Source organism: Lontra canadensis, unplaced genomic scaffold (assembly GCF_010015895.1).
Source record: "Lontra canadensis isolate GAN:19392208 unplaced genomic scaffold, GSC_riverotter_1.0 scaffold10, whole genome shotgun sequence".
Taxonomy (NCBI): Eukaryota; Metazoa; Chordata; class Mammalia; order Carnivora; family Mustelidae; genus Lontra; species Lontra canadensis.
In genome coordinates, this window is record NW_022631004.1 from 14,983,460 (window position 1) to 15,009,650 (window position 26,191).

General features: G+C 48.8%; 1 protein-coding gene across 3 annotated transcripts in view; it reads right to left on the reverse strand.

Annotated features, from left to right (window-relative positions):
* Window positions 1–297: 297 nt before the first annotated feature.
* ZNF395 (zinc finger protein 395) overlaps window positions 298–26,191 on the reverse strand; it is a 42,019-nt gene continuing 16,125 nt past the window's right edge. For 2 of the 3 annotated variants that reach the window (XM_032855697.1, XM_032855698.1), the window contains exons 2-10: window positions 13,547–13,793; window positions 11,694–11,926; window positions 9,774–9,883; window positions 6,008–6,243; window positions 5,446–5,546; window positions 4,465–4,744; window positions 3,001–3,093; window positions 2,285–2,388; window positions 298–2,051 (exon numbers count right to left, since the gene is read on the reverse strand). In XM_032855697.1, the coding sequence (XP_032711588.1) occupies window positions 1,940–2,051; window positions 2,285–2,388; window positions 3,001–3,093; window positions 4,465–4,744; window positions 5,446–5,546; window positions 6,008–6,243; window positions 9,774–9,883; window positions 11,694–11,926; window positions 13,547–13,780 (1,503 nt within the window). In that variant the 5' untranslated portion in view covers window positions 13,781–13,793 and the 3' untranslated portion in view covers window positions 298–1,939. The remainder of the gene's footprint in view (window positions 2,052–2,284; window positions 2,389–3,000; window positions 3,094–4,464; window positions 4,745–5,445; window positions 5,547–6,007; window positions 6,244–9,773; window positions 9,884–11,693; window positions 11,927–13,546; window positions 13,794–26,191) is intronic. The other variant, XM_032855699.1, reaches the window with a different exon arrangement.

Sequence of the window (26,191 nt, forward strand, 5' to 3'; positions counted from 1 at the left end):
AGGTTGGCGTGTTTGCTAACACTCAGGGTGTCACAGATTGTCAAGTGCCCGCACAATTCCCACGCAAAGTGGCCAAAGGAGCCTCGAAAGCCAGGGAGTTGCACCTGGGAGAAGAGGACAGCCTCAGTGACACCCAGGGGATGTACACTGCTGCCCAGCCACAGGACAGGGGCCTCGGTGGGATTCCTGAGCCCCTGACCTCTGGGATGCAGGAGCAGCGCTGGTGCCCCAGGGCAGGTGGCACCAGGTGGCCCGATCTTACAGGCCTGAGGAACTCCCAAATAAGTCTTCAAAATGGAGCTCCCAAACAAAACGTGCCCTCCCCTGAGGGCTAAGCATGTCTGATCTCTATTAAGCACAGATGGGAGGGCACTGAACTCCCCACCTACATCTCCCTTCACATCAACCAGAATAGCTTTGCTAATTTACTTCGCAAACCCCAATGCAGGCTCCTCTCAGTCCTTGAGGGCTCCAGAAACCACAAGTGCTAAAGCCCAGAAGCTGCTAATCTGACCCCTCCTCACCGGAGTTCCTCGGGGCTCCTTCCCTCTCCCCTCTGCAGGCAAGAAACAGTGCTCAGCAAATAACCTGAGAAGGTTACTCGGGATCAAACCGACCTTCCCATCATCACAGGGATTGGAAGGACACAGATAAAAATCCAGAAGCTGTGAACACTGATGGGAGAGATGTCCTTCCCACTTCTCACCTCACGAGGGAAACTGGATTCTCCTGGGAGAACGATCTGGAACCTGCCAACTCCCTCTCCATCTCTGGGGCAAGCTGCCACCTACCTTTCTACCTCTTCTTCTCTTCCCTCCCCCCACACGACCCCTAACCGCAGCCTTGGGAGGAAACAGGACAATCCCTGGGAAAACCAGACAGAGGAACCTGTGCAGGGCATGCCAAAGGGGGCCTCTTCCCCCAGCAGAAGGGAACTTTAATCAGATAAAAGGCTCTGAATGCACGGGGAAAAGAACACAAGGTGTTTCGGAGGTGTCATGTCCATAACTGGAGGCAGGAACATCAAGAGGGAGTTCATTTACTCAGAGAACAGCAGAGGGCATTCACAGATCCTGAAACCCTCCAGCTTTTCCTCAAGGAAAGAGGGGGAAATGGTCAAGGTAGTTAGTGTTTAACTGCCACATTTTAAAAAAGTGAATTCATATAGCCTTTTGGCTCAGCTATCTGGGGACAGTCTTTAAAAACCTACTAGTCTGGGCTTTGAGAAGAAGCCATACAGTATTTGTTGGGAAACAACCCAACAGCTGAGGGACCCCAGGTTCAAATCGTTGTCATCAAGAAAGGGTTTTCCTTTTACTTCCATGGAAGCCACTCGGTGAGAACAGGCTCTCCCTTCTCCCAGATTTGGGGGGGAGAAGAGGGGCCGGCTGCACCTTAAAAAGTGCACAGATTTCCCCTCCCCCCACCCCACTCTCCCCACCCTACCCATGACAGGTCCTGCTCTTGGACTCATCAGCCAGAATTTTTTTTTTTAAGAAAAGTAAATCCATCTTGCTCACAGTCCCTTCAGGAAGAGTTGAGAAAGCAAAGACTTCACCAACTCAGCAGGAAATGGAATGAGCTGTTCTGTCTTTTGAGACATGCAAACTAATCCCCTAGAGAGAGACGTGGAAAGAGAGGGTAATTAATTCTTTGGTCTCTGGTTCACTGCAGAATACCCTTGGTCAGTTTTGGCTCTCTCCTATTTTGGCGTGGGGGTTATTTTCCTTTCTTCTTTTAAAAAAAACTAAAATGTTCCCAAAAAGGGTGAGGGGGTGGGAAATGTTTTAACAACTGAACCTTAGCCAACAGAGCCCAAACTCCCAATGTCCACTCTTCATCTTTTAGGCTTCTGCCGAGGGCTTGTGACTCGGCTGTCTTTTGTCATCTGGCTGCCAGTTGGGGCAGGGCACGAAGAGGACAGGCCGGTGGGACAGGTTCAGTCCAGGAAGCGCTGGCAGGCCTTCTTCCAGCGGCAGGCCGTGCACCACTGGTCCCGGTGCTCGATGCCATACACTTTCCGGCACTTCTTAGCCTCTCCGCGGGCTTTCCTGTCAACAAAAGAGTCAGAAGGGTACAGACACGCCCTCCTGGTTAAGACCTGGGACACAGCTGGAGGAGCAAAAGCCTTTCCCCACCCAAGTGTGTCCCTGGGCCCCTGGGCCGCCTCCCCCACTGCAGGGAATGAAGCCCGAAACCCAGAGACTCAGGCGGTGAGTTTGCAGAAGGCAGGGTGGGGATGGATGCCAGGACGGTGGCCTCAGGAGCCAACGGTCTCACTCACCTGGCACTGCTCTGGGCCCGGGGTGGAGAAGTAACAATCAGGTGAGATTTCACTGCCGGTGGTGGCTGCTGGGGCTCGCTGAAGCTTAGCGACCGGCTCCGGACCTGGGCGCAGAGAGAGAGGCCATCAGCACAGGCCAGGACAGAAGGGCAGGACTGAAAGGGGAGAGAACCATGCCACTGGGCCATCAGCCACACCTGCCGAGCCCTTCTTGGATGCCTTCTCTGGTAAGATACTCCAGGTGGAGGTGGGCAGGGGCCCGGCAAAGAGGAGTGCAGGCAGAGTGAGACACTGAAGACTACGACCCACCAGGCTCAGAAGTGGTTGATTTTAGTTCAGCAACCTAAGGCCGCGGCCTACCACATGCAGGGCCCCGACGAGCTCCCATCTTCTGTCTTGCCTACCCTCATCCTCTCCAGCTTCCCCACATTCTCTACCTTCTTCTCCTCTGCCCACTAAAACCTTAACAAGCACCCACAGATACCCAGGGTTCAGCAGGGTGCTGACCCAGACTGCTTAATCTGGGTTCTCTGCACACACCCGCCTTGCACCTCCCAAGAGGGGCTGTGAGCCACTGGGGAGTGCAAAGCAAGGGGAGAGTGCATGAAGGCCTTCAAGAAGTTTGGGTGCTGGAGGCACGTGGTGGGGGGAATGGCCTCAGGCTTGCTCCGGAGTCCCCAGGGGGTGCCCATGGGCTCAGAGACAATCATACTCACTGGAGAGAGGGAGGAGGCCGTGGAGGGGGCGGCAGCCCAGCTAATACTGGTGTAGATGTGTGGCGACACAGGGATCTGGAAGGACGGCAGGGCCTGTTGGAGACAAGAGCGGGTCAGGCTTGGGCCACTCGGGCAAAGCTCAAGTCCACCTGCACTCCCTGTAACTTCCCGGGCCCCAGCAGAGCATGGGCCTCCAAGCGGACGATACCAGGATGCACCTGAACCCTCTGCCCAAGAAAGAGAGAGAGAAAGAGAGCAGCAAGCCCAAGTCCTCGAGCTATTCTCCTTAGTCCCAGGCTCCAAGTGTTTTCTTGGACTCCTCCTCTCAGAGCGGGTCTTTGTGCCAGCCTCAGACTGAATCATCAGCATGGACTAGCATCTCCGCCCGCTCACCTACCAAGAACATGGTACAGGCAGGTGCCCAGAAGAAGTCCGCACGCCTCCTGAGTCCATGCGGTAGTGCCACACGAAGCTTATGGTGTCCCTGGGCAGCCACTGGAAGAAGCGACATGCTGCCAGGTGCCCAGGCTTAGGTCTGCTCGTAAGAGCCCCAGCTGCCCTCTCAAGGTCCCAGCTCAACGGTCAGAAAGCTGTGCAAAGGGCCCCCTGACCCTGGCCACATGTGAACTAGCCCAGCAGCCACTCGTTCTAATGAGGAGAGCTGGCCCATCGTGTGAAGGCTTTCTGACTGAAAGCATGGCTTTTTAATTACTAACTTGCGAGTCAGCCTAGAGTCTGATAAAACCAAGCTGTAGGCAGAAAAGGATTTGTTTTTAATGGCACAAAGCAAGCTGTGCGTTCACTGAGTACCAGCTATGTGTCCTAAAGGTCACCAAACGTGTCACCTCTCTGTGACAACGTGCCCACCCCCACAGGCACAACAGCTTGGTTCTTCCTGAACCCAGGAATCTCTCCTGCCTCTCATAAGGTACTCTATTTATTATAATTAATTAGACTTATTCATTTCTCTCTCCGGCTAAACCATGCACTTCACAAGGTCTGGGACTATGTCTTATTCTATTTGAAAAGCTAAGCCCAAAGCTTGACACACAGCAGGTATTCAAAAAAAATGGAATCCGGACTGTTTGTTAACATCACGCCATTTTAGGAGCTAGGGATTTACTGTGGGAAGTCCAACTACGTGACTCCATCCCCTTGTATAACCAGTGATGTAACAACTCCCCAGTTTAAGTCCATCGACCTGGCTACTCAGGCATTCAGGCAGATTTCAGGTCATAGTCACGAGAGCCACCAATGGAGAGCTCTGGAATTCCCACATTTATTGAGTGTGAAGTCATTTTCCTTTGCTTCTTTGTAGAAGCTAGAGATTGGCCATTTAGACTAAGGCCTCTGCCTTCGACCCTGGTGGTCAGTGGCCTGTGATCAGACTGGCCAGTGACAGGTCAGACACAGAACAGCTTCCCAGCCATGAAGCTGAGCTCCCCGTGTGCCCCAGCCCCACACCTGGTACGCGTGGTCAGCCTGAATGTGCCAGAAGGAGCCAGGAGCTGACTTGCTGAGAGCACCAGAGGGCAGGTAAGACTCCAGGCCAGGGTGTTCTGGGCCTGAGGACTGGGTTTTTGCAGGAGGTGGTGGAAGGAGTGCGAGGGGCGGGCTGGTCATGCCAGGGGTGGGAGCTGGGTCGGCTGTGGTGGCACCAGCAGCAGCAGCTTCCTCCTTCATCTGCACCTCTGTGTAGTAGAAATCCTCCTCCCGCTTGAACTGGTCTGAGTCCACGGTGTCTCTGTGAGGGAGGGAGACATGGGGATGGTCACTTCAGACACAGCAGCCCAAGAGGAAGGAATGCTTGCTCAGGCAAACCCAACCAAGTCAGGGAAGGAGCCCCACTGCTGATGCGACATCCCAGAGGAGTGCGCCCTGTTCTTCCTGACACATAAGGCTCCCCCTCTCACAGAACGCGTAGACACTTCTCGTCCTGCAACACTCAGTCATCTGGCTCTGCCACGGGGCCTCTCTGGGTCCCTGGGCCCTGCATGTGGTCACACTCTGTCCTCAAGGGAAGCGCTACGGGTCTGTTTCTGCTGCCATGAGCAGGCCAGGCTCCTGGAAGTCAGAGCTAAGGGAACCCCGGCTCCCTGGCGGGAAGCAGTTGTGGAGGCCACAGTGAACTCTCACCAAATTACCTAGTCTCTACCCAGACCTAAAACTGCCTGCTTCCTAAGGTGAGGCAGGAAGACACGTGCACAAGATGGACAGAGCTCCCTCCCCAGAAGAGCATCACCATTCACCATGAGAAGAGGGCCCTTCCTTCTCAGCAAAGATCTCTTTCCACCAGGCTATTCTGCCAGACAGAAGGGTGAGGGACAGGCATCAGGTGCTGTTCTCAGCAATGGTCTTGGAACCGCTATTGGCTGTGGGTCACAGGGAACCAGAAAGGCAGAGGAATGCCTGAGTGCGTCCCCAAGCAAGCAGGACGACACCTACCCCAGGTGGAGGGCCTTGACATGTCGTTTGATGCCCACAATCGAGCGCAGAACTTTGCCACAGTTTGGCCACAGGCACTTGTACATCACCTTCACGGAGTTCTAGGAGAAAGGGAGATGGGAGTGTCAGGAGAGGCCCCTCATCCTCACCCGTGGGGATGTCGGCCACCCTCAAACAGAACCCAGCAAAAGGCTCTAGGGAAGGGATTCTTTGGTACCAGAGACCGGACAGGAAGAGGCAGAGAGCCAGGAGCCAGGAGGAGACGGTCCTGGGGTCAGCAGCAGCACTGAGTCTGGAGGGTGGGGGGGGTGGCGGTAAGACCCCCACTAGTGGCCCCGGCACACAAGTCCTGTAGGAGGGCCAGGTACAAGGCAGGGATCACAGCAGGGGTGAGAAGGGGTAGGTGCGAAAGAGGAGGAGTGTGCCCCTGCGGGCATCACAAGGGAACACAGAAGCAAAGGGAAATGAAAAGGGGCCTGCACCTGAGACCGGAGGACCTGTGGGGCCCCGCCCCTCCACAGCTGGCCCCCAGCTGTGGTCCGCCCCATGCCCCACCACATACCTTTCTTTTGCGTGGAGCCGGTTCATCCAACAGGAAAGCATCCGGGTCGGTCTCAAACCCATTATCAGTCTGGGGAGAACCAAAGGCATCCCCCAAATACTTGGGGCTTGCCTGGGGGTGGGGAGGCGAGGGAGTAGAAATGCCACTGCCAGCACTCCAGTGCCCACTGGTGGTGCTGCTGCCGCTGTCAGACACGTCACCGCTCTCCTTCCACGGATCACCAGCAGCTCGCGCAGCTGACCAGAGAGAAGACAGACAGTGGTCACTCGTGATGCCCGGGCCGGGCCTCTGGCCCAGTTCTGTCTATGCCAGATTCCAACCAATAGCCCCCGTCGGAGACCATGAAATTCGAGTCTGGAGTCTGGGTTCCTGAATCCAGTTCCAGGCTCTGGCTCTGCCACTCCATGGGGGACAGAGGGGATCCCCCAAGACCTCTCTTTTCTGAGCTTCCATGAAGTTGCCCTGCTCTGTTGCTAGTGGCCATTTCCTACCATAGCCACACTGGTAATTAACCAACAGACACACAGCAACTTTGTTTTACAGATTATTAATAGAAAGACCTAATTAAAATGTATCTCTCACTCTGTATGTAAAAAAAAAAAAAAAAAAAAAAAGACAAACCAAGCAGGGGAGGAGCAGGAGCTGGGGTGTGGGGAGGGAAAAGCCCTCCTGCACTGGGGCCTAGAAGGGTAGGTGAGAACTTGCACAGACGAGTGTCCCTCATCTCCCTGGGGACCCTTTCCCAGCAGCAGAGTCAGATGGAAAGGCCGACCTGAGGGATCCTTGGCCAGGCTTTCTTGAAAAACACCTTTTGATTATGAAAACCCAGGCAAGGACATCAAAACCTGCATGTGGAAGACAATCCTACCAGATCTTAGAGCCACAGGAAGTGCGACATTTACCAAAGGTGGCCACAGCTCTGTGACTCCCGTGCTCACCGGTAAATCCCACAGCTGGAGAAGGGAAAACCAACTCTGAGAGTAACTCAGAATGATCACAGCTCACGGGGAGGATCTTCCAGCCCATACGACCCTGCATCTGCCAACCTGCTCCCAGCATTGAGTCTGCATAGGGACACAGGCGAAATTCTCAGCCTCCACATGGCCTGTCCCCAGGCTGCTTTAGGCCCAACCCAGACTCTCCCTGCCGAGGCCATAAATCCGGATTGATAGGACAGGAGAATCTGAAATGCTAATACATAGAAATCACAAGAGAAGCAGGGGAAAGGCTGTGACATGTGTAGGTACACAGGCCACGTCCCCCAAAGCCCCAGCTGCCAACACGGGCAGGTGTCCTACAGAGCTGCCCAACCTTGGGTTCTGAGATCGACTACCACATCCCCTGGGGCCAGGTCAAAAATCCTACTGCTTTTCTCTCATCCTGCTCCAGATTCCCGAAGGCTTCTAGGCTCATCCAGACATCTGAAATAGACTCTCAGCATTACATGTTTCCAACACAGGCTCTCCTCCATGTGAGAAGCCCACCCAAACAGAATGGGAGGAGGAACTCTTCCTTCCCGAAGTATCGCTGTTAAGTCTCAAAGCTAGGACTTCTTAACCCCCAGTTTCAACACATACACGTAAGGGCTTAACACAGGGTAGACCTTCCGGGCGCCTGGGTGGCAGTCCGTTAAGTGTCTGACTCTCGGTTTCGGCTCAGGTCATGATCTCAGGTTTCAGGGATCAAGCCCCACATCGGGCTACAGGCTCAACAGGGAGTCTGCCTGAGATTCTCTGTCTCCCTCTTCCTCAGCCCCTCCCCACCCCCGAGCTGACTCTCTTTCTCGCTCTCTAAAATAAGTAAGTAAATCGTAAGGGAAAGGAAAAAAAAAAAAACAGGGTAGCCCTCTGGGGAAGAATTCCGGAGCCACCAACAGGCCAATGGGTCCAGGGCCCACACATGTCTACTCAGGAAACCTACGAGGGAAAGAAGGGTCAGGGAGCAGAATGCTGCGTTAGGTGAGATCAGAGCTCTAGCGAGAAAGGGTAGGTCCAACAGCAGCCAACCACACAATACAGCTGCCTTCCACAGAGGAACCGTTCAAATGGCTCCAATGCTGAAAACTGGCCAACTGACTTACAGAGGAAGAAAAACAGAAAACAAAACATTTAATATCATAAACTGATCTGTAAGTTATAAGACAAACAGAAATGACTCTTCCGTAGATCAGTAAGATCTTCTAGGGCAAGGTTAACAGAATATCCCATCCCGTGAAAACAAAGTGCTCTGCCGCAAATGCATAGCGATGAGGCTTTACAGTGAAATCTGTGAGAGCGCGTTGTCATTTCCTTGGTTCTTCTCACACACACACACACACACAAACACACAGCCCTAATACAGACAACAGAGAAAACAGGTGGTTTCTGCGCCAACAGTACCCGTGACCGCAGCAAGGTACAGACCTCACCTTGCAGAAGACGCCAGTATCGTTAGCCGCCAAGAAAGCCTTACTTTCTCCGCTAACTTCGACCACAGGATCCAAAATATACTGTCATGGAAAAAAATCTTTAACAGACGATTAAAAATGCTGGTCGAACAGGGACCTAAGAAATCAGGATCCGGCGTATCATCCGTCAGGGGTGCGTATGTTGGCGTCCGACTGTGTGTGATCACGTATGTTTATGTACGATACATACAGATACACGCACAGACCCTGATGGGACCTGGAGTCACTGATTTTCTTTCCCTTTATGACACTTTCTGACCTTCCTGCAGTTGACAAACCTCCTGGATCTCCTAAGCTTGTAAATTTCCTGAACATGTAAAATTGACTCCTTCCCTCCGCATTCTGCTTGTGCAGCCCCCAAGCACTAACGGAGCAGGTGTGCAATGCTGACTTGCGCCACTCGGGCTGGCTGATGGCCACAACTCACTCTGGCAGCCTCAGCACTGACCACAGGCTCTGGGTGAAGAAGAGTAAGCCTGCCTCGTTGCTCCTTTAAATTTACCTTCATCCATGGCATTTCCTTATGAGGGACACCTGCAAAGGCCACTTTCCTCCTGGCATGTGCTCTGAGCAAACACGAATGTTCCCCTAAGCTTCTAAGCAGCTCGCAATTCAGTTAGATGTCCCCATTGGAGACAAAGTTATTCCCTGGGAGTAAGTTAGGCCAGCCCTATAATGAATTTCGAAAAGAACTTCAGGTTCACTACCAGTCTTGTCAAACGACTAGCATCCAGCAACCCTTCTTCCTCCCGTGTTACCGATAGTGTATTTTAGGCATCAAGGCAGAAGGTTTTCTTTTAATTGAGAAATTTGCTGTGAAGTCGTACTATTGCTTTGCATTAAGCAATTCGATTCGTTCGACTTCAGCTCGTGCATTCCGGGTCCTTGGCCTATAGGCCCGCACTGATTTACAAGGCTGAAGTAGGCACTTGGAACAGGGGCGTGAATCTTCTGAGGCCACTAGGGGACCATTTGGTAAGCTTCCCCTTCGTGAACTAAATATTCCTCAACTGGCCTGTTCAGGCCCCCACCAAAGTGCCTCGCTCACTTACTCCCATAGAAGAACTTACTCGAGCGGCCAGTGTGGCTCAGCCTCGGGCTCAATCATCTTCACAATGCACCAGGAAACTCCTCCCCAGCTGAGGAAGCTGAAGAAAAAGAATGGAAGCAGCTAACTCAATGTCACTCAGCCAGTCTGAGAAGCCAGTGAGGAGACACCCCGGCAATCCTACTGCCAGGCAATGGGCTGATCCAAGCAGAGGCAGCGAGGGGCGGGCTTGCGCCACACCCAGTAGCCGCCACGGGGCCCCCCTTCCTCACCTGAGAAGTTGGCCTCAGCCCCGGGAGGGCTCTGCACGACGGGGCTGCAGGACAGGGACGTCAGCACCATGGCCGCCATCATCTCATCCATTTCCACCGCGTCTGACTTCCTGGATTCAAGTGAGTGAGTGCCAAAGGTTACTTCCTGACACAGCGGGGCGCGTGATGGGTTCACACTTCTGGACTGTCCCCTCCATGCCCCCACTCCAATCAGCCAGTGTGCGTGCTAAATAAAGCATGAAGGTCTCTCCTCATTCTTCATGAAAAATACCCATGCAGAATTGCGTATCTACAGTCAGTCAACCCCGGTGCAAGCAGGTCGGTCCCAGGCCACTGTGGACACCGGGAAGTGTCTGCATTCTGCATTCTCCCCTAAATTCATGTCAGACCTCTCACTGGGACTTAAAGTTGGGAACTTTATTTAGGGGAAAAAAGAGGGGACACCATAAAATCAACCATGGGCATAAAAGATGCCTGCTGGAATTCAAAAGCACCAAAACTACCTTCCTTTCCCTATCTTCTATTTAAATTAAAGAGGGAGCAATAACCAGTTCCTTTCCCCTCCCCTGAGAAAAATGATGACGTATTCTGACAGCTTCTGAACCTAGTACACAAGCCAATGAACAAGTACACAGGAAACACTAAAATAAATCTCCTGGTGCAAATCTCAATGCTTTTGCCAGTGGAGTTCTGTAAAATTCTACATACAATTTTTTTAAAATCCATATAAAGTTACACTATGTGGGTAAACTCAGAGTTGTCTATAGGTTACTGCTGAAGTATGAAAAGTTACTCTGAAATAAATTTCTAGGTGGCTCAACTATTTCAAAGGATTGTATGAATTCCTTCTTGACTGTTGAGATCCACTGAAATATGCGACTGGGTCTGAAGCAGTTAAACCAGGACTAGTAATAGATTAAACAAATTAGTGTCCCCTTTTTGTGTGATCTCTGAATATTTATTTCCATAGAAGAAGAGCAAAACAATTTCTTTGTCAGCTGAATTCACAATCAACAACTACTGCTCTGGTCTGGTCTGAGGACCCGGATGTATGGTATCAGCAGTAGCCACAGACAAACACAGAAGGAGGGGTGGAATGGGGACCTAACTGCTTGCACAACCTCTAGAGAAGGCAATCTCCACTGGCAGATTTTCCTTCTTGGTCTTAGAAGATCAATGTACACTTGAGTACCTAATACAGAATAGTCTCAGGGAAAACTGTATCATACAATTCTAAAGTAATATATACATTCTTCACTCATCAATGGTTTTGAATATCTAAGCCAGGGGTCAGCAATCTGTGGGCTGTGGGCCAAATGCTCCACTGCCTGTTTTTATGTGGCTCGCAAGCGAAGAATGACACAATTTTTATATAGTTTTAAAAATCAAAAGAATTCTCTTGATGTGTGACACATGGAAATTACATAAAATGACACTCTGAGTGTCCATCAAGTGACGCTTTATTGGGGCATGACCATGCCTCATGTTTACATATCACCTATGGCTGCACTGACACGGCCACAGCAGAGCAGGCGGGACCAAGACTATTTAGCTCATAAAGCAACATGATTTTCTGCCTGGCCCACTCAGAACAAGTCTGCAGACTCCTGACCGAAGCCATTTTTTCCTGTCTTTCATCATGTAAAACTACTAACTTTAAGGATGAAAGGGAGCCATAAAAGCCCTTAGCCACAACCAAAGATGTACCACCCATACTAGAGTTACAGAAGAAAAGATGCTGTTCTGGGGTTGTTGTTTTTTAAAGGATGCCCCCCTCTCTGTATCCCATTTGTCCAGTATCTTGACAACTAGACACCCAGGGCTTTCACATTCCTTCTCCATCACAAGCGAGCCCACAACCCCATACCCCACCACCCATGTACCTTTCGGAGCCCAGAGCCCAGGTGCTCCCACACAAACCTCTTTGGGACATCAATGTTTCTGGAGACAGGCCTGTAGGCTGGTACTGGGGTTCCCGGCTCCAGAGGAGGTGCCTGGGGCACAGAGCCCTGGGCCTCGGCCAGCCACACCTCCTCTGCCTTACAGCAGATTTGTAGCTTCTGATCCGAAAGCCAGACCGTCACCTTATCCTCTGCCCAACTATGCTGCTCCACCAGTCCTGTGCACTCTTGACCCCCATACCACACATAAACCTGCAGGGGAGAAAAAGAGCAACCGGCAGTCAGTATACAGTGGTTCTGCCTCCGCTCGACCCCAGTGCTAAGAGCCAGGATCCACCTGCTACAGACTATGTCTCTGACTCATTTTTAATGCAAGCAGCTGTTCCCAGGTGCCTACTTCCCATCTGAGCACCCAAATGAGCCACAGTGATCAGTTTCTCCCCAAAAGGATCCTTATATAAACTCTCTAGAGAGAACAAACATGCCAGTTTCTGGACTTTTCTCTGATCTTGGAATATGTTTACAATTAAAGTTAAGATATTAACATCTTGAAATAGACTCTCACAATCATAAGATGTTTTCTGTAAGCTCCATGGTAACCAGAGAGAAAAAACCTCTAGTAGATACACAAAAGAGAAAGAGAAAAGAATCAAAGCACAGACTACAAAAAAAACAAACAAAATCAACAACTCACAAGGGAAGACAGCAAGAAAGGAAGAAAGAACAATGGAACTACAAAACAATCAGAGAACAAATAACAAAAGAGGAAGTCCTTACCTACTGATAATTACTTTAAATGTAAATGAATTAAATTCTTAACCAAATGAACTTTTGGAATATGTATCCATCCTCCTGATGACTTGCTCTGGCTTGCCCTTGAAGTCCTATGGATCTGCTGCCTGTATGTTTCCCCAACTATGACCTTGAACTGATCAACCCTGCATTTTTCCCTTCAAAGAATTCTAAGTCTACCTGAGGACAAGTTGGTAGGGGTGGAGAAGTGGGCCAACCACACTCTCAAGGATGCCTAGCAGTTGGCAGGTCACCTTCTATCATGGGAAGAGAGCCCTGGACAACACAAGCATCAGCAGGAGAGAGAAGGTAGAGTCTCTATTTCTGGGCCCTTGAGAAGGCAATGCACTTGGACCTAGTGATTACATCAGGTACAGGGGATGACTGGGCCCTGCCACAAGGAGAGCGACCACCGGAAAAGGAAACACAAACATCGTTCTGACTAAACACATTTGCCTCTTGAAAATGTCTAAAGGGAATTCAAAGATGCAATATTATCTGTCTCTTACAAGCCTAAGATTCTTGTTTTGTCAAGCTGGAAATGGAGGGAGACTGAGAAACAGAGCCCTTGCTGTGCTCTGAATTGAGGCTTTGAGTAGGCCTAACTCCAAAATAACAGATGCCGGACAGCACTGTCATGGAGGAGCCCTGGGTCTACTAATGATGGCCCATTCTGGGGCACCTGGGTGGCTCAGTGGGTTAAAGCCTCTGCCTTCGGCTCAGGTCATGATTCCAAGGTCCTGGGATCGAGCCCTACATCAGGCTCTCTGCTCAGCAGGGAGCCTGCTTCCTCCTCTCTCTCTCTCTCTCTCTCGCTCTCTCGCTCTCTCGCTCTCTCTCTCTCTGCCAGCCTCTCTGCCTACTTGTGGTCTCTGCCTGTCAAATAAATAAATAAAATATTTAAAAAAAAAAAAAATGATGGCTCATTCTCTAGGGAAGCCTACTGCCCAGGGGCCCACAGGGCTGCAAGTAAAATGTCTGTGCACAAACTGGTGCCTGGGAGTTTCTGGTCTGCCACTCAGGGCACTGCTGGCAGCCCCAAGAAGATCACACACCTGTCCACCTGGGGGTTCAACCTACCTTCTGCCCAGGCTGAAAGGCCACTTGCTGGAGGCCTGAGGTGCTGAGAGCCTTGAGGATTTCCTTGGGCTGCTCCTGGCAGGAAGTGTCCTTGGAGGCCAGGAAGGGCTGGGGAGCCGCCCCTTCCAGCAGCTCAGTCTGAGGCTCTGAGGGTGGGGCAGCCCCGGGGGGCCCCAACACGCGGGCTCCCAGGAGAGAACGCTTCCCAAGGCGCCGGGACAGCATGCTGGCCATTCTGCTGCCTTTCCTGGGGAGGCAAAGGAGACAGAGGGTCCTTTATTCATTATCTGGAGGAATCGGTAAGCTCTCCGTATAACCCCTTGCATGCAGCAGGCATCTGCAGGCATCTGTTAAAGTAAATGAAACAGTTTAAAGTAGCTTCTACAGTTCCTTTTCTTTTTACACAAGTAACAGCCATTCCCAGTAGGACATTTAGAAAATACTAATAAGCACAAAGAAAAACAAATTACTCAAGATGCCACCTCCCAGAGATCCCCGATCTTCCTACGGAACGTTCCACGCCTTCTTCAATATATACATTTACATTCTTCTATTTCTACAAAAAGGGGATCATGGTTAGGTAAACTGAATTCTCACTAAAAAGCTTCTGTAGGTTTTACCCTATCACTGAACGTTATTCAATAAAAACAACAAAAACAAAACCACACCGTATTTTCTTAAGCAGGTGCATCACTGCTAACTTAACAAACCCTTTACTGTCCCTGAGGGCTGGGTCCCCTGTGCTGCTGTCTCATCTGCTCTGCCTTCAGGGAGCATCGTCTGAGCTCAACCTCTGCACACACACACCAAAGATGCTTCCTTAGGTCAGGTTCCTATATATGGCATCGCTAAGTCAGAGCACAAGGACATCTGTCAGAGACTTGCAGACTCTCCAGCTTAGCTGGCTTCAAAGTTGCAAAGAGCCACAGAAATGAGACGCTAACTAACTCTCCTCTCCTCCTTTTACACTTGAAGAAACTAACGCCGAGAGCTTAAGAGAGTTGTTCGCAGCAAGAAAAGTGGTTGGTGCTACAGCCTGAAGGAGATCTGGTTTCCCGACTCCAATCTGGCTCTCCTCACTGAATCAGAGTGGCCTGAAGACTCTCTCCAACAGCACCTGGCGTCAGGCTACTAATGCACTAAGGGGTGACGGAACCGCAGGACCACAGCCCAGATCCAGACCGAGGAAGACTATTCCAGGCCTTGGCGGGTTCATCCCACGATACACAGGAGCTGTTGTGAAAAACAGTACGTGTCATTTCAGGATACTCTGAGGCAACCCTGTACCCCCAATTATCATACTGCAGAAAGCGGGGAACTGGGTAGCACTTGCCTTCCACACTCTAGAGAGGGAAAAGCTAGGAAGGAGATTGAAATGATGTTTCATTAGCCAACACCCTCCTGCCTGAGAGGAGGGGTTCTAAACACCCTGGCACTCAGTAAGCCCCAGGGCTGGGTGGGACCCTCAGGAGTTCTTTGGGCTGGCCACTCCTTGACCTTGATGCATCTACACCATTCCAAAAAACAAGAACTCTAGCTTCCAGATCCCTCAGTGATCTGTATCAGTCAACAAGCTGACTCGAGAAATCCTTCCCCTGACCTGCAGCCTCCCTGCTAAGTAAGATGCAGGGAAAACACAGAGCTGCCCTCAGGCCACCTAGGCAGGACCCACTCGGAGCCTGTGGGTCCTCACCTACGAGTCACAACACTAATGTTCCCCTCACCAGCACCTTGGAGGAGCACAGGAGAACACTGCTGTACAAGCTCTTTACAACCTGCCAAGTGGGACAGAAATACAAAGTAATGTTATTAGAACAAAGGCCACTCTAGTTCCAGATTCAGGGAAATGAACATTTTGTTTTTGTTTTTTAAAGATTTTATTTATTTGACAGAGATCACAAGTAGGTAGAGAGGCAGGCTGGGTGGGGGGGAAGCAGGCTCCCCGATGAACAGAGAGCCCGAAGCAGGGCTCCATCCCAGGACCCTGAGATTGTGACCTGAGCCGAAGGCAGAGTACACTGAGCCACCCAGGTGCCCTGAAATGAACATTGTGGACATAGACTTCCACATAATTCTATAAGAGACTTAATTTTCGTATTCTTTCTTTTTAAGATTTTATTTATTTACTTGACAGAAATCACAAGTAGGCAGAGAGGCAGGCAGAGAGAGAGGAGGAAGCAGGCTCCCTGCTGAGCAGAGAGCCCAATGCAGGGCTCGATCCCAGGACCCTGGGATCATGACCTGAGCCAAAGGCAGAGGCTTTAACCCACTGAGCCACCCAGGTGCCCCTAACTTTCATATTCTTAAAAAGATGACAAATGGTCCCGTTTTTTTCCCACTGGGGGTAACAAGTCCTAACTCCCAGGTCATCTGGACAGCTCATCTCCAAACACCTCTTGTATCTACATAAGACATTACTTTCACAGCTAATGCGGACAAGCACTTCGGGCTTCGCACTGAGCACAGGGTCTGCTTCGATTCTCTCCCTCCCTCTGTCCCTTCCCCTACTCATGCTCTAAATAAATAAGTTAAATCTTTAATGTAAATATTGAGGAAAAATGTTTGGCTCGTTTTTAGAAATATATTTTATTCCAAGCTTCAGAGAGCATGGTATCAGAATCAGATGGAATCAGATAGCATGGTATTGTCGCCATGATTTCCCAGAAAGCAAAGAACAGATAAGAAAAGGCTAGAGTCACCAGCATCCTATACAGTTCCTATTTAGCTGTCTGGTGACTTCACATCCAGAACACTATTGGGAAGCTTTAACACACAAAAGGAAGAAAAATTTAAGGAGTAAATTCTTTACCACTTAAAAAAAAAAAAAAGATATATCTAAGCTAACTCAGTTTCAGAGAGCAGTCACCCACCTTCATCCTTGGAGCCTCAAGCCAGAAACAAGAACCTGTCACTTTCTGGTTAATTTCAGAGGGCTCCTAAAAGCTAGAGGTGAAACTGCAATGCCACTTGAAGACATCAGATGGCAGCACCCATTCGAGAAGGAAAAAAAAAAAAAAATAGCCAACCCTTTCCTTAACCAAAAAAAAAAAAAAAAATACAGTGGCCACCCCCCACTTTCCACAGCAGGAAGTTTGAGGTTTCTACCACTCAAAATGAATAAAGGATAGTATTTCCAAAATTTCTGGGCTTCCAGTCTTCAGATGGGGACTGAAATATTTGGCTAACAGACTCTGACGATGTTTTTCTAAGCCTTTTTCTTTTTAAATTTAAATACTTTTCCCTTGGTTTGTGAACCCTTTGCTGGATCTGTGCAAACTGGTGAACTCCCAGCTCATCCTCACGTGCATTTGCTTGCATTCCCTGGCCTTTCTCCTTTAACTGGCCCAATTCCACTGAAATGCATTTTATTATTTGATTTATTTATAGGATGCCCACATCTTAATTTTTAAAAGCAGAAGAGAAAAACGGAAGGGAAACTGCCTTTTTTAAGTACTAACTTTCACAGACTGTACTTAATTAAATCCTCAGAAATGACTTGATAGCAACAACAGTCTTCTATTTCTGATGAGGAAACTGAGCGCCAGGGAGGTTAGCTTGGGGAGGCTACACAAATAGGAACCAGTGCTCTGGGTGGGGTATTTCTAGTACGTGTGGGATCTCTTAAAATACAAGTCAACTAAGCTGCTTTTTACCTACACAGTATTTTTTTTCCTATGTCAATGAACTTCAATAGAAAAAAAATTAGCTCCATTCCTACAAGTCTCTCTTTTCCATTTCTTTGTGCACTTTCTTTCCTTGAAAATCTCTTCTCCACTTAGCCTCTGACCTACAAAATAAAGGTCAATGCTTTAGCGTGACCCTGTTAAACAGTCCAAGCCCCTGTTAATCATTTAGTGGTTCAGGAAGACCTTTACACATGTACTGCCTCTCGGAGGGCACAAAGAGATAACATGACTAGCCCAAAAGTTAAGGAACATTTTAGCTGAGTTTATACTGGGGAGGGACAGCATGGATGTGAAGAATACAAATCTAGACTAAATACAGACCGGGCAGCATCGCCAGGGGTGAACCGATGCCTCTCTTGGGTTCATCGTTATTCTCATTATTTTATGGACATGGCTTTATGCACACCATAATCAACACAGTCCCTCAGGGATTCAGAAATTACCTGTAGCACCTACAGGGGTTTGTCACACAGGTGAGTGAGGGGACCAGGGTAGCTCTGGATCTACACTGACCTGCCAGGATCACTTGTGAATTTCTATCTCCAGGGAAATGGATCTCACCTTCCCTCCCAGCACACTTCTATCCGTTTAACTACAGCCTCCTTCAAACCCCTCTTTCCTCATCTCTACTTCTATTCACTCCTTTTGGTTTTTTTCTAGGGAGCAATCAGTCCATATAAACAGCCATGCCCTAATTTGCTATAGGATTCTAATGTAGCAGAGAAAACCCAAGAAACCACTATTTCAGGGTAACAGTAACAGTGTTTCAACACATACCCCAATCCCACTTTATGAAATTAGTGATGGAATTCCTTGATGGAAGCATAAACCTATGCTAAAAACGCCTTCCCAGCTGACGGACAGTTTTTTTTTTTTTTAAAGATTTTATTTATTTATTTGACAGACAGAGAGAGATCACAGTAGGCAGAGAGGCAGGCAGAGAGAGATTGGAGGAAGCAGGCTCCCCGCTGAGCAGAGAGCCCGAAGCAGAGCTCGATCCCAGGACCCCAGGATCATGACCTGAGCCGAAGGCAGAGGCTTAACCCACTGAGCCACCCAGGCGCCCCTGATGGACAGTTTTAAAGGGATCCTGAGCCTTCCTGTGCTTCTCATCCCTGTTGCTGTCATTAATACACGGGGGGTTGCCCTTGTATTTTGGTCAATGTCCAAAAGGGGTTAACCTCAGCAAAACACTTCTGATGTACTAATAGCCCTGAGGACATCTGCCATCAGTTAAATGACTGGAACAGACAGAATAGGAAAACAACCCCTTTCTGTGGTTCTGAGTTGCAAATTGCTATCTGACATGTGACTGTTGCTGGACAACCACCTGTCTCAGCACGTGTGTGTGTGTGTGTGTGTGTACACGTGCTCATGCACAATGGCTGCTCTCTCCTCCTACCCAAGGACACTGCAGCAAGCCAGGCATCAACTAGCTGCACTTCCGGGAGGCAGGTCATAAGTCAAGGTGATTCAACACACACCTAATGAGGTTTCTTGGGGGGTGCTGTTGTTGCTGAAGGAGAATGAAGCTTGGAATAAGACTCCCATTTGTTAAATCTCGGGTGCTTGCTGCCTGTCTAATGAACATGGGGAGGGACACCAACCCTCTGCCAGGAGTTTCGGGTTCCCTACTAAACCTCAGCTTTCCATTTTATGATCTCCACTGGTAACTACTACACAGAACAACAGTTTGGGGTTTTTGTTCTTTGGCTAATATTTTGTGTTTCCTTCTTAGTATCTTATCAGAAAGCTAATTTTTTTTCTTTTAAAGCTATAAAGTTTTTTTTTATTTTTTATTTTTCTTTTTTAATCAGAGAGTGAGCACCAGCAGGGGAGCAGCAGGCAGAGGGAGAAGCAGGATCCTTGCTAAGCAAGGAGCCTGATGTGGGACTCAATCCCAGGACCTCAAGATCATGACCTGAGCGAAGGCAGCCGCCCAACTGGTTGAGCCACCCAGGAGTCCCATAAATCTACAAAGTTTTAACTTGAAAATTTTCTTCAAGTGACTAACTAAGCTCATCCAAAGGTCAAAAACTGTAGCAAACCACAGCTATCATTTTACAACAGAACTTATAAGGATATAGGATTCCCAAACAATTCATTTTTCAGCAATGCTTAGCCAGGGATGACCCCTGCTGAGAGATGCCATGTGCATTTACAACATATTTATGATTATATGCAAATACATCTATGATCCTCTTAGTCTTCTGGTCACCTTCAGCCCTGGCAAAATAAGCTGCCATACCCCTATGTTATCACCACCCAAATGCTGCCTGGTGGTTCTCAGACTTAATTTCCACCACCCCGCCCCGCACCAGAATGCCTACTCCAGAAAAAGGAAAAAAATACTCACTTCACTGGGCATACACTGACCTTTCTTTCCAGAAGCTTCTACACAGCCTGGCTTTTCACAGAAACCCCTTCGAGAATAGCCAAGGGCCTCAGCTAAAACTTTTAGACCCCTCAAGTTAGGTTATTACACCATTCCAAAATTTTCGATTTTTCACAATACAAGTTTAAGATATAATGCACTGAGCATGTTAGTAACTGACAACTTTTCTAAATCAGCTGCTTGAAAAATGACTCTCTGGATTCTCAAGACATTCTAATTATCATCTTTTACTGTAGGTTTTTAAAAGCTAGATTACAATCCATCTGTGTATGATGGTTTAGACCATCAGCAAAATTAAAAATTACAGACCAGCAAGACTGACAGGGACCTTAAAGGTTGCTCAGCTCCCATTCAGGGCTGGAATCCTCCCCACAGCATCCCCTCTAAGTGAGCACCCAGCCTTCCCATTATTGTTAGTAATAGATGTAATAGAAAAATGGAAGGAAAAAGTAAAAGTCCCAAATAGCAGTGCTATTTTCATATTCCAGCAGATGGGCCATAGAAATAGGTCATCTGATCTGGTTACACTGAATTTTCCCCAGCAAACGCTAAATGACCATGATCAGCAAACACTTTTGTTGGTCTGACTGCACAACCATCATTCAGTCCAAGTCAAGGAGATCATTCTGTTTGCACGACCAGCAGGGAAAGAAAGCTGTTTTCACAGTCCTACCCAGAAACAAGTGCACTTCCCCTTCCTTCACACCTAGCTCCCCATTTGCTTTCAAAACCACTGAGGTGCCTTTCATGCACTGCTGTCTCCTGCATACACTGCTGTCTCCTGCATACACTGCTGGGTATTAAAACACATTCTTAGGCCAGTACCCAGCACACGGGTGCTGGTAATCAGTAATCTGTAACAATGTCTACTAGTGCCAGGAGGACTCATCTCCCTTAGACTGTAAGCCCTTTGAGGACACAGACAAAAATCTTGCTTATCCCATCAGATTGAGGATTTTTTCTTTCTTTCTTTCTTTTTTAGGTTTAGGATTTTAAGTGGATGATATCCCTATGGGTAAGGAAAGCCCCAGATTCCAAAAATAATGTGCCCTAAGAAATATACCTGCTGCTTGCCCTAAAATGACGACAGATTATCAAAAGCAAAGGTGGAGGTTTACTGTTAGAACTCAGTTCTGAGACTGTTGTGTTTTCTTGAAAACAGGCAGAGAATTCTATGTAAGGAAGAAGGCTTGCGAATATGCTTGCGAATATGCTGTGTGAGGCCGAGTGTTTGTGTAGCACTGTTTTTGTACATGCATGGGGGGAGGGCGAGCACACATGTGTACGTGTGTGCGTGCACTGTGGTTAAACCTGATCTGAACTGTGCTAAAACTATGTGAGCGTTCCAGAAGGAGGCGGGGAGAGGAGTGATTGCTGATTCGGCATTTTACCCAGAGCCCAGTAGGAGGAAGGAAACCAGGAGCTGAATATCTCCTAGAGAACTAACCATTCTCTCCAGCAGTTTTTAAAGGAAGCATACAAGAGACCTGCTCATTAACTCAAACCACCAGGGGCTGTCTGAATGGCACTGGGTTTACACTCCCTTTAACACACACATTTGCAGACTTCCTTTGCCTCCTGACCTCCCAGAAACTCAAGAAAATACGGAGGGACGATACAATCCCCATTTTACAGCTCAGAAAACTGAGATTCCTCAAGGTCATGTTATTTGTCCAAGCTAACAAGCTGTGGCATCTGCAGCTTTCCTGGATCCTCTCTGAAGTAGTTCTGCTTTTTCCACAAGCGGAGACCCAGCAGCAGGACGGGGGCTCAGGATGGAGGGCTCTGGAGTTCACAACCCCCATACCTTTCCATGGCCTTGTCTGATCCTCCTAAGACTGTGAAGAGGAAAGTGTGAGTTTCACTGGGAAGAAAGGACCTATTAGAAGCACTTACGGTAACAAAAAGCACAAGCTGGCAACAAAACCACCACCTCCAAAAATATGAAACATGGAGGTGAGAATTTAAAAAGCCTAACAATCCATTAGCATAAGGCCCTGAGTAGCACACATGCCAGAAAGGAAAGTCTGTGCGGTAATGATGCCCAAGGTGCCAATCCCGAGACAAAAAAAAAAAAGGCTTTCTGATATTCTCCTTTAGGAAGGCAGAGAAATACACTCTCTCTATATTTCTTTTTTCATTTAAGTGGTTGAAGTAGAAACTATTTGGATTTCAATAGTCATTTGAATGAATAATCACATTCCCTAAGGACAACCTGCAGAAGAGGGAAAAAATATATATATATATTTGCAAACCATACTATCTGATATGGGGTTAATATCTAAAGCATATAAAGAACTCATATAACTCAAGAGTGAGCAAACAAACAAAATCCTCAAATCACCCAATCAAAAATGAGTAAAGGACCCAAACAGATACTTCTCCAAAGAAGATGGAGGTGGGGCGCCTGGGTGGCTCAGCAGGTTAAGCCTCTGCCTTTAGCTCAGGTCATGGTCGCAGGGTCCTAGGATCGAGCCCTGCATCGGGCTCTGTGCTCGACAGGGAGCCTGCTACCCCCTCTCTCTCTCTGCCTGCCTCTCTGCCTACTTGTGATCTCTGTTGTCAAATAAGAAATAAAATCTTTAAAAAAAAAAAAAGACGACATATGGAGGGCCATGAAAAGATGGAAAGATGGTCAACGTTACTCATCATCAGGAAAACACAAAGTAAAACCACAATGAGGTATCACCTCACACCTGTCTGAAGAATCATCTTCCAAAAGACTAGAGGTAACCAATGCTGGCAAGGATGGGGAGAAAAGGGAGCCCTCGTGCACTGTTGGCGGGAATGTAAACCGTACAGCCACTGGGGAAGACAGTATGGAGATTCCTCACAAATAAAAACAGACCTACCCTATGATCCAGGAATTCCACTGTTAGGAATTTATTCAAAGGTTAAAAAAATAATAATAACTCAAACAGGTATCTGCACCCTTGTGTTCACAGCAGCATTATCTTATAGTAGCTAAGACATGGAAACAACCTAAATGTTCATCGACAGATGAATAAAGAAGATGTATGTGTCTACTGTGGGCTATTATTCAGCCATGAAAAATGAGGAAATCCCACCATTTGCACGGACAGACCCTGAAGGCATTGTGTTAAGTGAAATAAGTCAGAGAAAGACATATACGGTATGATCTCACTTCCATGTGGAATCTAAAATAAAAACAAGAGCAAAACAAGCAAGCAAACAAGAACTCAGAGAAAAAGAGATCAGACCCGTGGTTATCAGAGGCAGGGGGATGGTGGGGCAGAGCATCAGAGGAAGGTAGCCAAGAGACATAAGGTCCTAGTGATAAGATAAATAAGTACGGGGGATGTGACATCCCACGCAAAGGCTAGAGCTACCACTGCTGTGTGATCTACAGCAAAGGTGCTAAGAGAGTAACGCCTGAGAGTACTCATCACAAGAACACTTTTCGGGACGCCTGGGTGGCTCAGTTGGTTGGACGACTGCCTTCGGCTCAGGTCATGGTCCTGGAGTCCCGGGATCGAGTCCTGCATCGAGCTCCCAGCTCCACGGGGAGTCTGCTTCTCCCTCTGACCTTCTCCTCGCTCATGCTCTCTCTCACTACCTCTCTCTCAAATAAATAAATAAAATCTTTAAAAAAAAAAAAAAAAAAACAAGAACACTTTTCTCCCTTCCTTCTTTCTTTTCACTGAATCAACATTAAGACAAATGTTAGCTGAATCCATGTAAAGCAACCCATCACACTGTATACTTATGCAGTGATGTATCTCAGCTGATCCTCAATAAAACTGGAAAAAATACTCGTCACAACAATGGGGCTTATAAGGAGGGTGACAGCCACCTGCTGACTTGCCTGGCTGGAACCAGCATGTTAATAAAAGGGCAGCAGCCCTTTCCTGTGAGGGCTGATCAGAGCACACAGGGCTTCAGGTGCCCAAGAAAGGTGCCACCTGGTCTGGCAGGTACACCACCAGTGTGAGACCCCAAATTAAAGATAAGAAACCATGCACATGCAGACAAGATTGGTCAACTCAGAGACACCTAACCAAGAAAGGTTAATAGGTAAGGAAAGGGATCGGGAATACCTACCCAAATACCTCTCAGGAACCCAAGGGTCATCTGGGAGGCACCAGTCTAAAATGTAAGCTAATGGGAAGTAAACTGTAATCTCAGAAATTATAAATCACAAGAAACATGTAATGTTGGCACCACAGAATATTGTAGTAGCTGGAAGCACTTAAATCCTGAAATAGGAGCTAAACACCAGAATTTGTTCTAAGACCAGAATGGCTGGCTGGCCAATGGCTACAGATCTGTCTGATCGGCAGAGGGGGTGCCAGGCTTCTCCAGACCAACTTTTAATCCAACTTTTCCCTATATTCCCACTCCCCCATGAACTATCAAGTTTTCTGTTTCCAGACCGGGGGGGGGGGGGGGGGGTGGGCAGCCCTTCGCCCTGTGGCTCTATTATCTTCTCCTGGGAGACTCTGCTCTGCTCTGCTCTGAGACGGGAGCACCCTCCAAAACCAGCAGGAACGCTTCCTATCCCCCAGGGGTGCCATGGCAGAGGGGGAAAGGCTGCAGGATGCTGAGGGGCTGAACACGCCTCACCAAAATGGCCAGCCAGCCCGCAAAGGAGCATTTGCTGCAGGGGCACTTCTCCAGGGAAAGAACAGACGGTAGACAGGGATGTGAGCCAGTCACCTCCACCTGTGTGGCCTGCGACACTCAGCCACTATTCTGGAGCCTCGTTTCCTGCCTCACCTGTAGACAGTGAGAAACGTACCCAGAATCTGGAAGTACCCAGCACTCGACAGATGCGTTCCCTTGCCCTATTCCCTTACTCCAGACGGTGTTAGATTAGCCACGTTCATTACACAATAGGCGGCTCAGAAGGCTCAGTGGTCACTGTCGCACTGGCAGCTGGGAATCGCACTCAGCAAAGGATATTCAACCAGAACCAGTAATACAACTACTGACTCCAAAGGAAATCCAAAGGTAAACTACGGGTGAGCCACTGACTAGTGGAAATCACAACAAAACTGATTTCAGCAGGATCAGGGGAACCCAGAAGTCCAAGAGATTCCCTCTGGAGGCCTGCTGGCTCCAGTGAACAACCCCAGGGATCAGGGCTTAGAGTTCAACACCCAGCCAGACAGCTCTGCCCCTGCAGTTCCAAGTCAGGACCCAGGCCACTACCCGTCGCCCACGTGACCTGCCCCCACCCCTGCCCCACCCGCTCACACACAGGCCCAAATCCCGCTCCACTCCCCCGAGCCAAAATCTCTCTTGGTGCCCTGCCCTGGGTGAATCAGGGCCTGCTGCCAAAGCTGCCCGAGGCGGAACCCCACCGGCCTCCCCGAGCACCCTCCTGCGGCAGCCTCCCCAATCTGTACCCCACCCACAGACACTTCAGTCTCGGATTCCAGCTGTCCAAGACCCAGACTCTGCCTACGCCAGGGCAGACCCACAGGGGAAACAACTCAGCACCGACTGCCCAGAGACCCAGGGAGAGGGACATCCCAGAACACAAACAGCGTTTATAAAAACATGCTGATGCTCCACACAGGTGCCAGACTCTGAACCGACGAACTGCCCAGCACGACCAAGAAGCCCAAGCGTCAGACCCTGCCTTTAAAGAATGTTGGGCGAATGGCGCTCCCACCTGGACCACACCTCCAGCACCTGTTTCTACAAACACTTAGTATGCTCCAGAGCAACGTTCATATCTTTGTGCTGTATAATTAGATGAATGCATCAGAATTTGCTTATTTCGGGAAAAGGCAAAAAACATTCAGCACTCTGACATGGAAGTCTGATTAAAAAAAAAAAAATGGTTTTCAGGATGAAGCTCAAAAAGTTAAATGAATGTGCATGTTAAAATTTTAAGTGTTTGACATAAGTTAATTAAGCTGAAAGAAAGTATGCTATGAATATTTTTTAAAAAAAAGTCTGCTGGGTGACTGGAGGGTGAGGGAGACAGACACACTCCTCCAGAAAACAGAAAGTCAGTCTAAGTGAAGCAAGTAGAGACACTGTCAAGAAGACTGTTTAAATACACAGTGAAAAATGAACACCGTGGGGGAGGGGCTTGCTCAGAGCACAACCACTCAGGGAGTACCCTTCTCCAGAGAAGGCTGTTTTGGGAGTCTTCATGCCCCAAAAATTGCGTGGCTGAGGCTGGGTTCAAAGACAAAACAGAGACGGAGAAACTGGCTGAATACGGCTTCACCCCAGTCTTGGCTCAGGACATCAGGATGTCCACTTGTGAATGTCTTCCCTGAAACGGACAGGCTAATGGCATCAGGCAGAGTGCTCACTCGTGAGGATGGTCTAAGCCAAAGTGACAAAATAAATGTGGATCAATCACAGAGACCAGATGGCTCACACTCATGAGTTTTGAGGGAAGTGAAGGATGAAATCAGCACTCAGTAGGCCAAGACACACAAGCCGTGTTACATGGCGCTGCTGAGCTCCTGCCTGCTTCAAGGATGATCAAGGAGGCCGCCCACGTAGCGGGCTGACAGGTAGACTACACTTAGTTGGGGGCCACCAGACGACTAGAGCCTTTGAGGAAAAAGGCACTTCCAT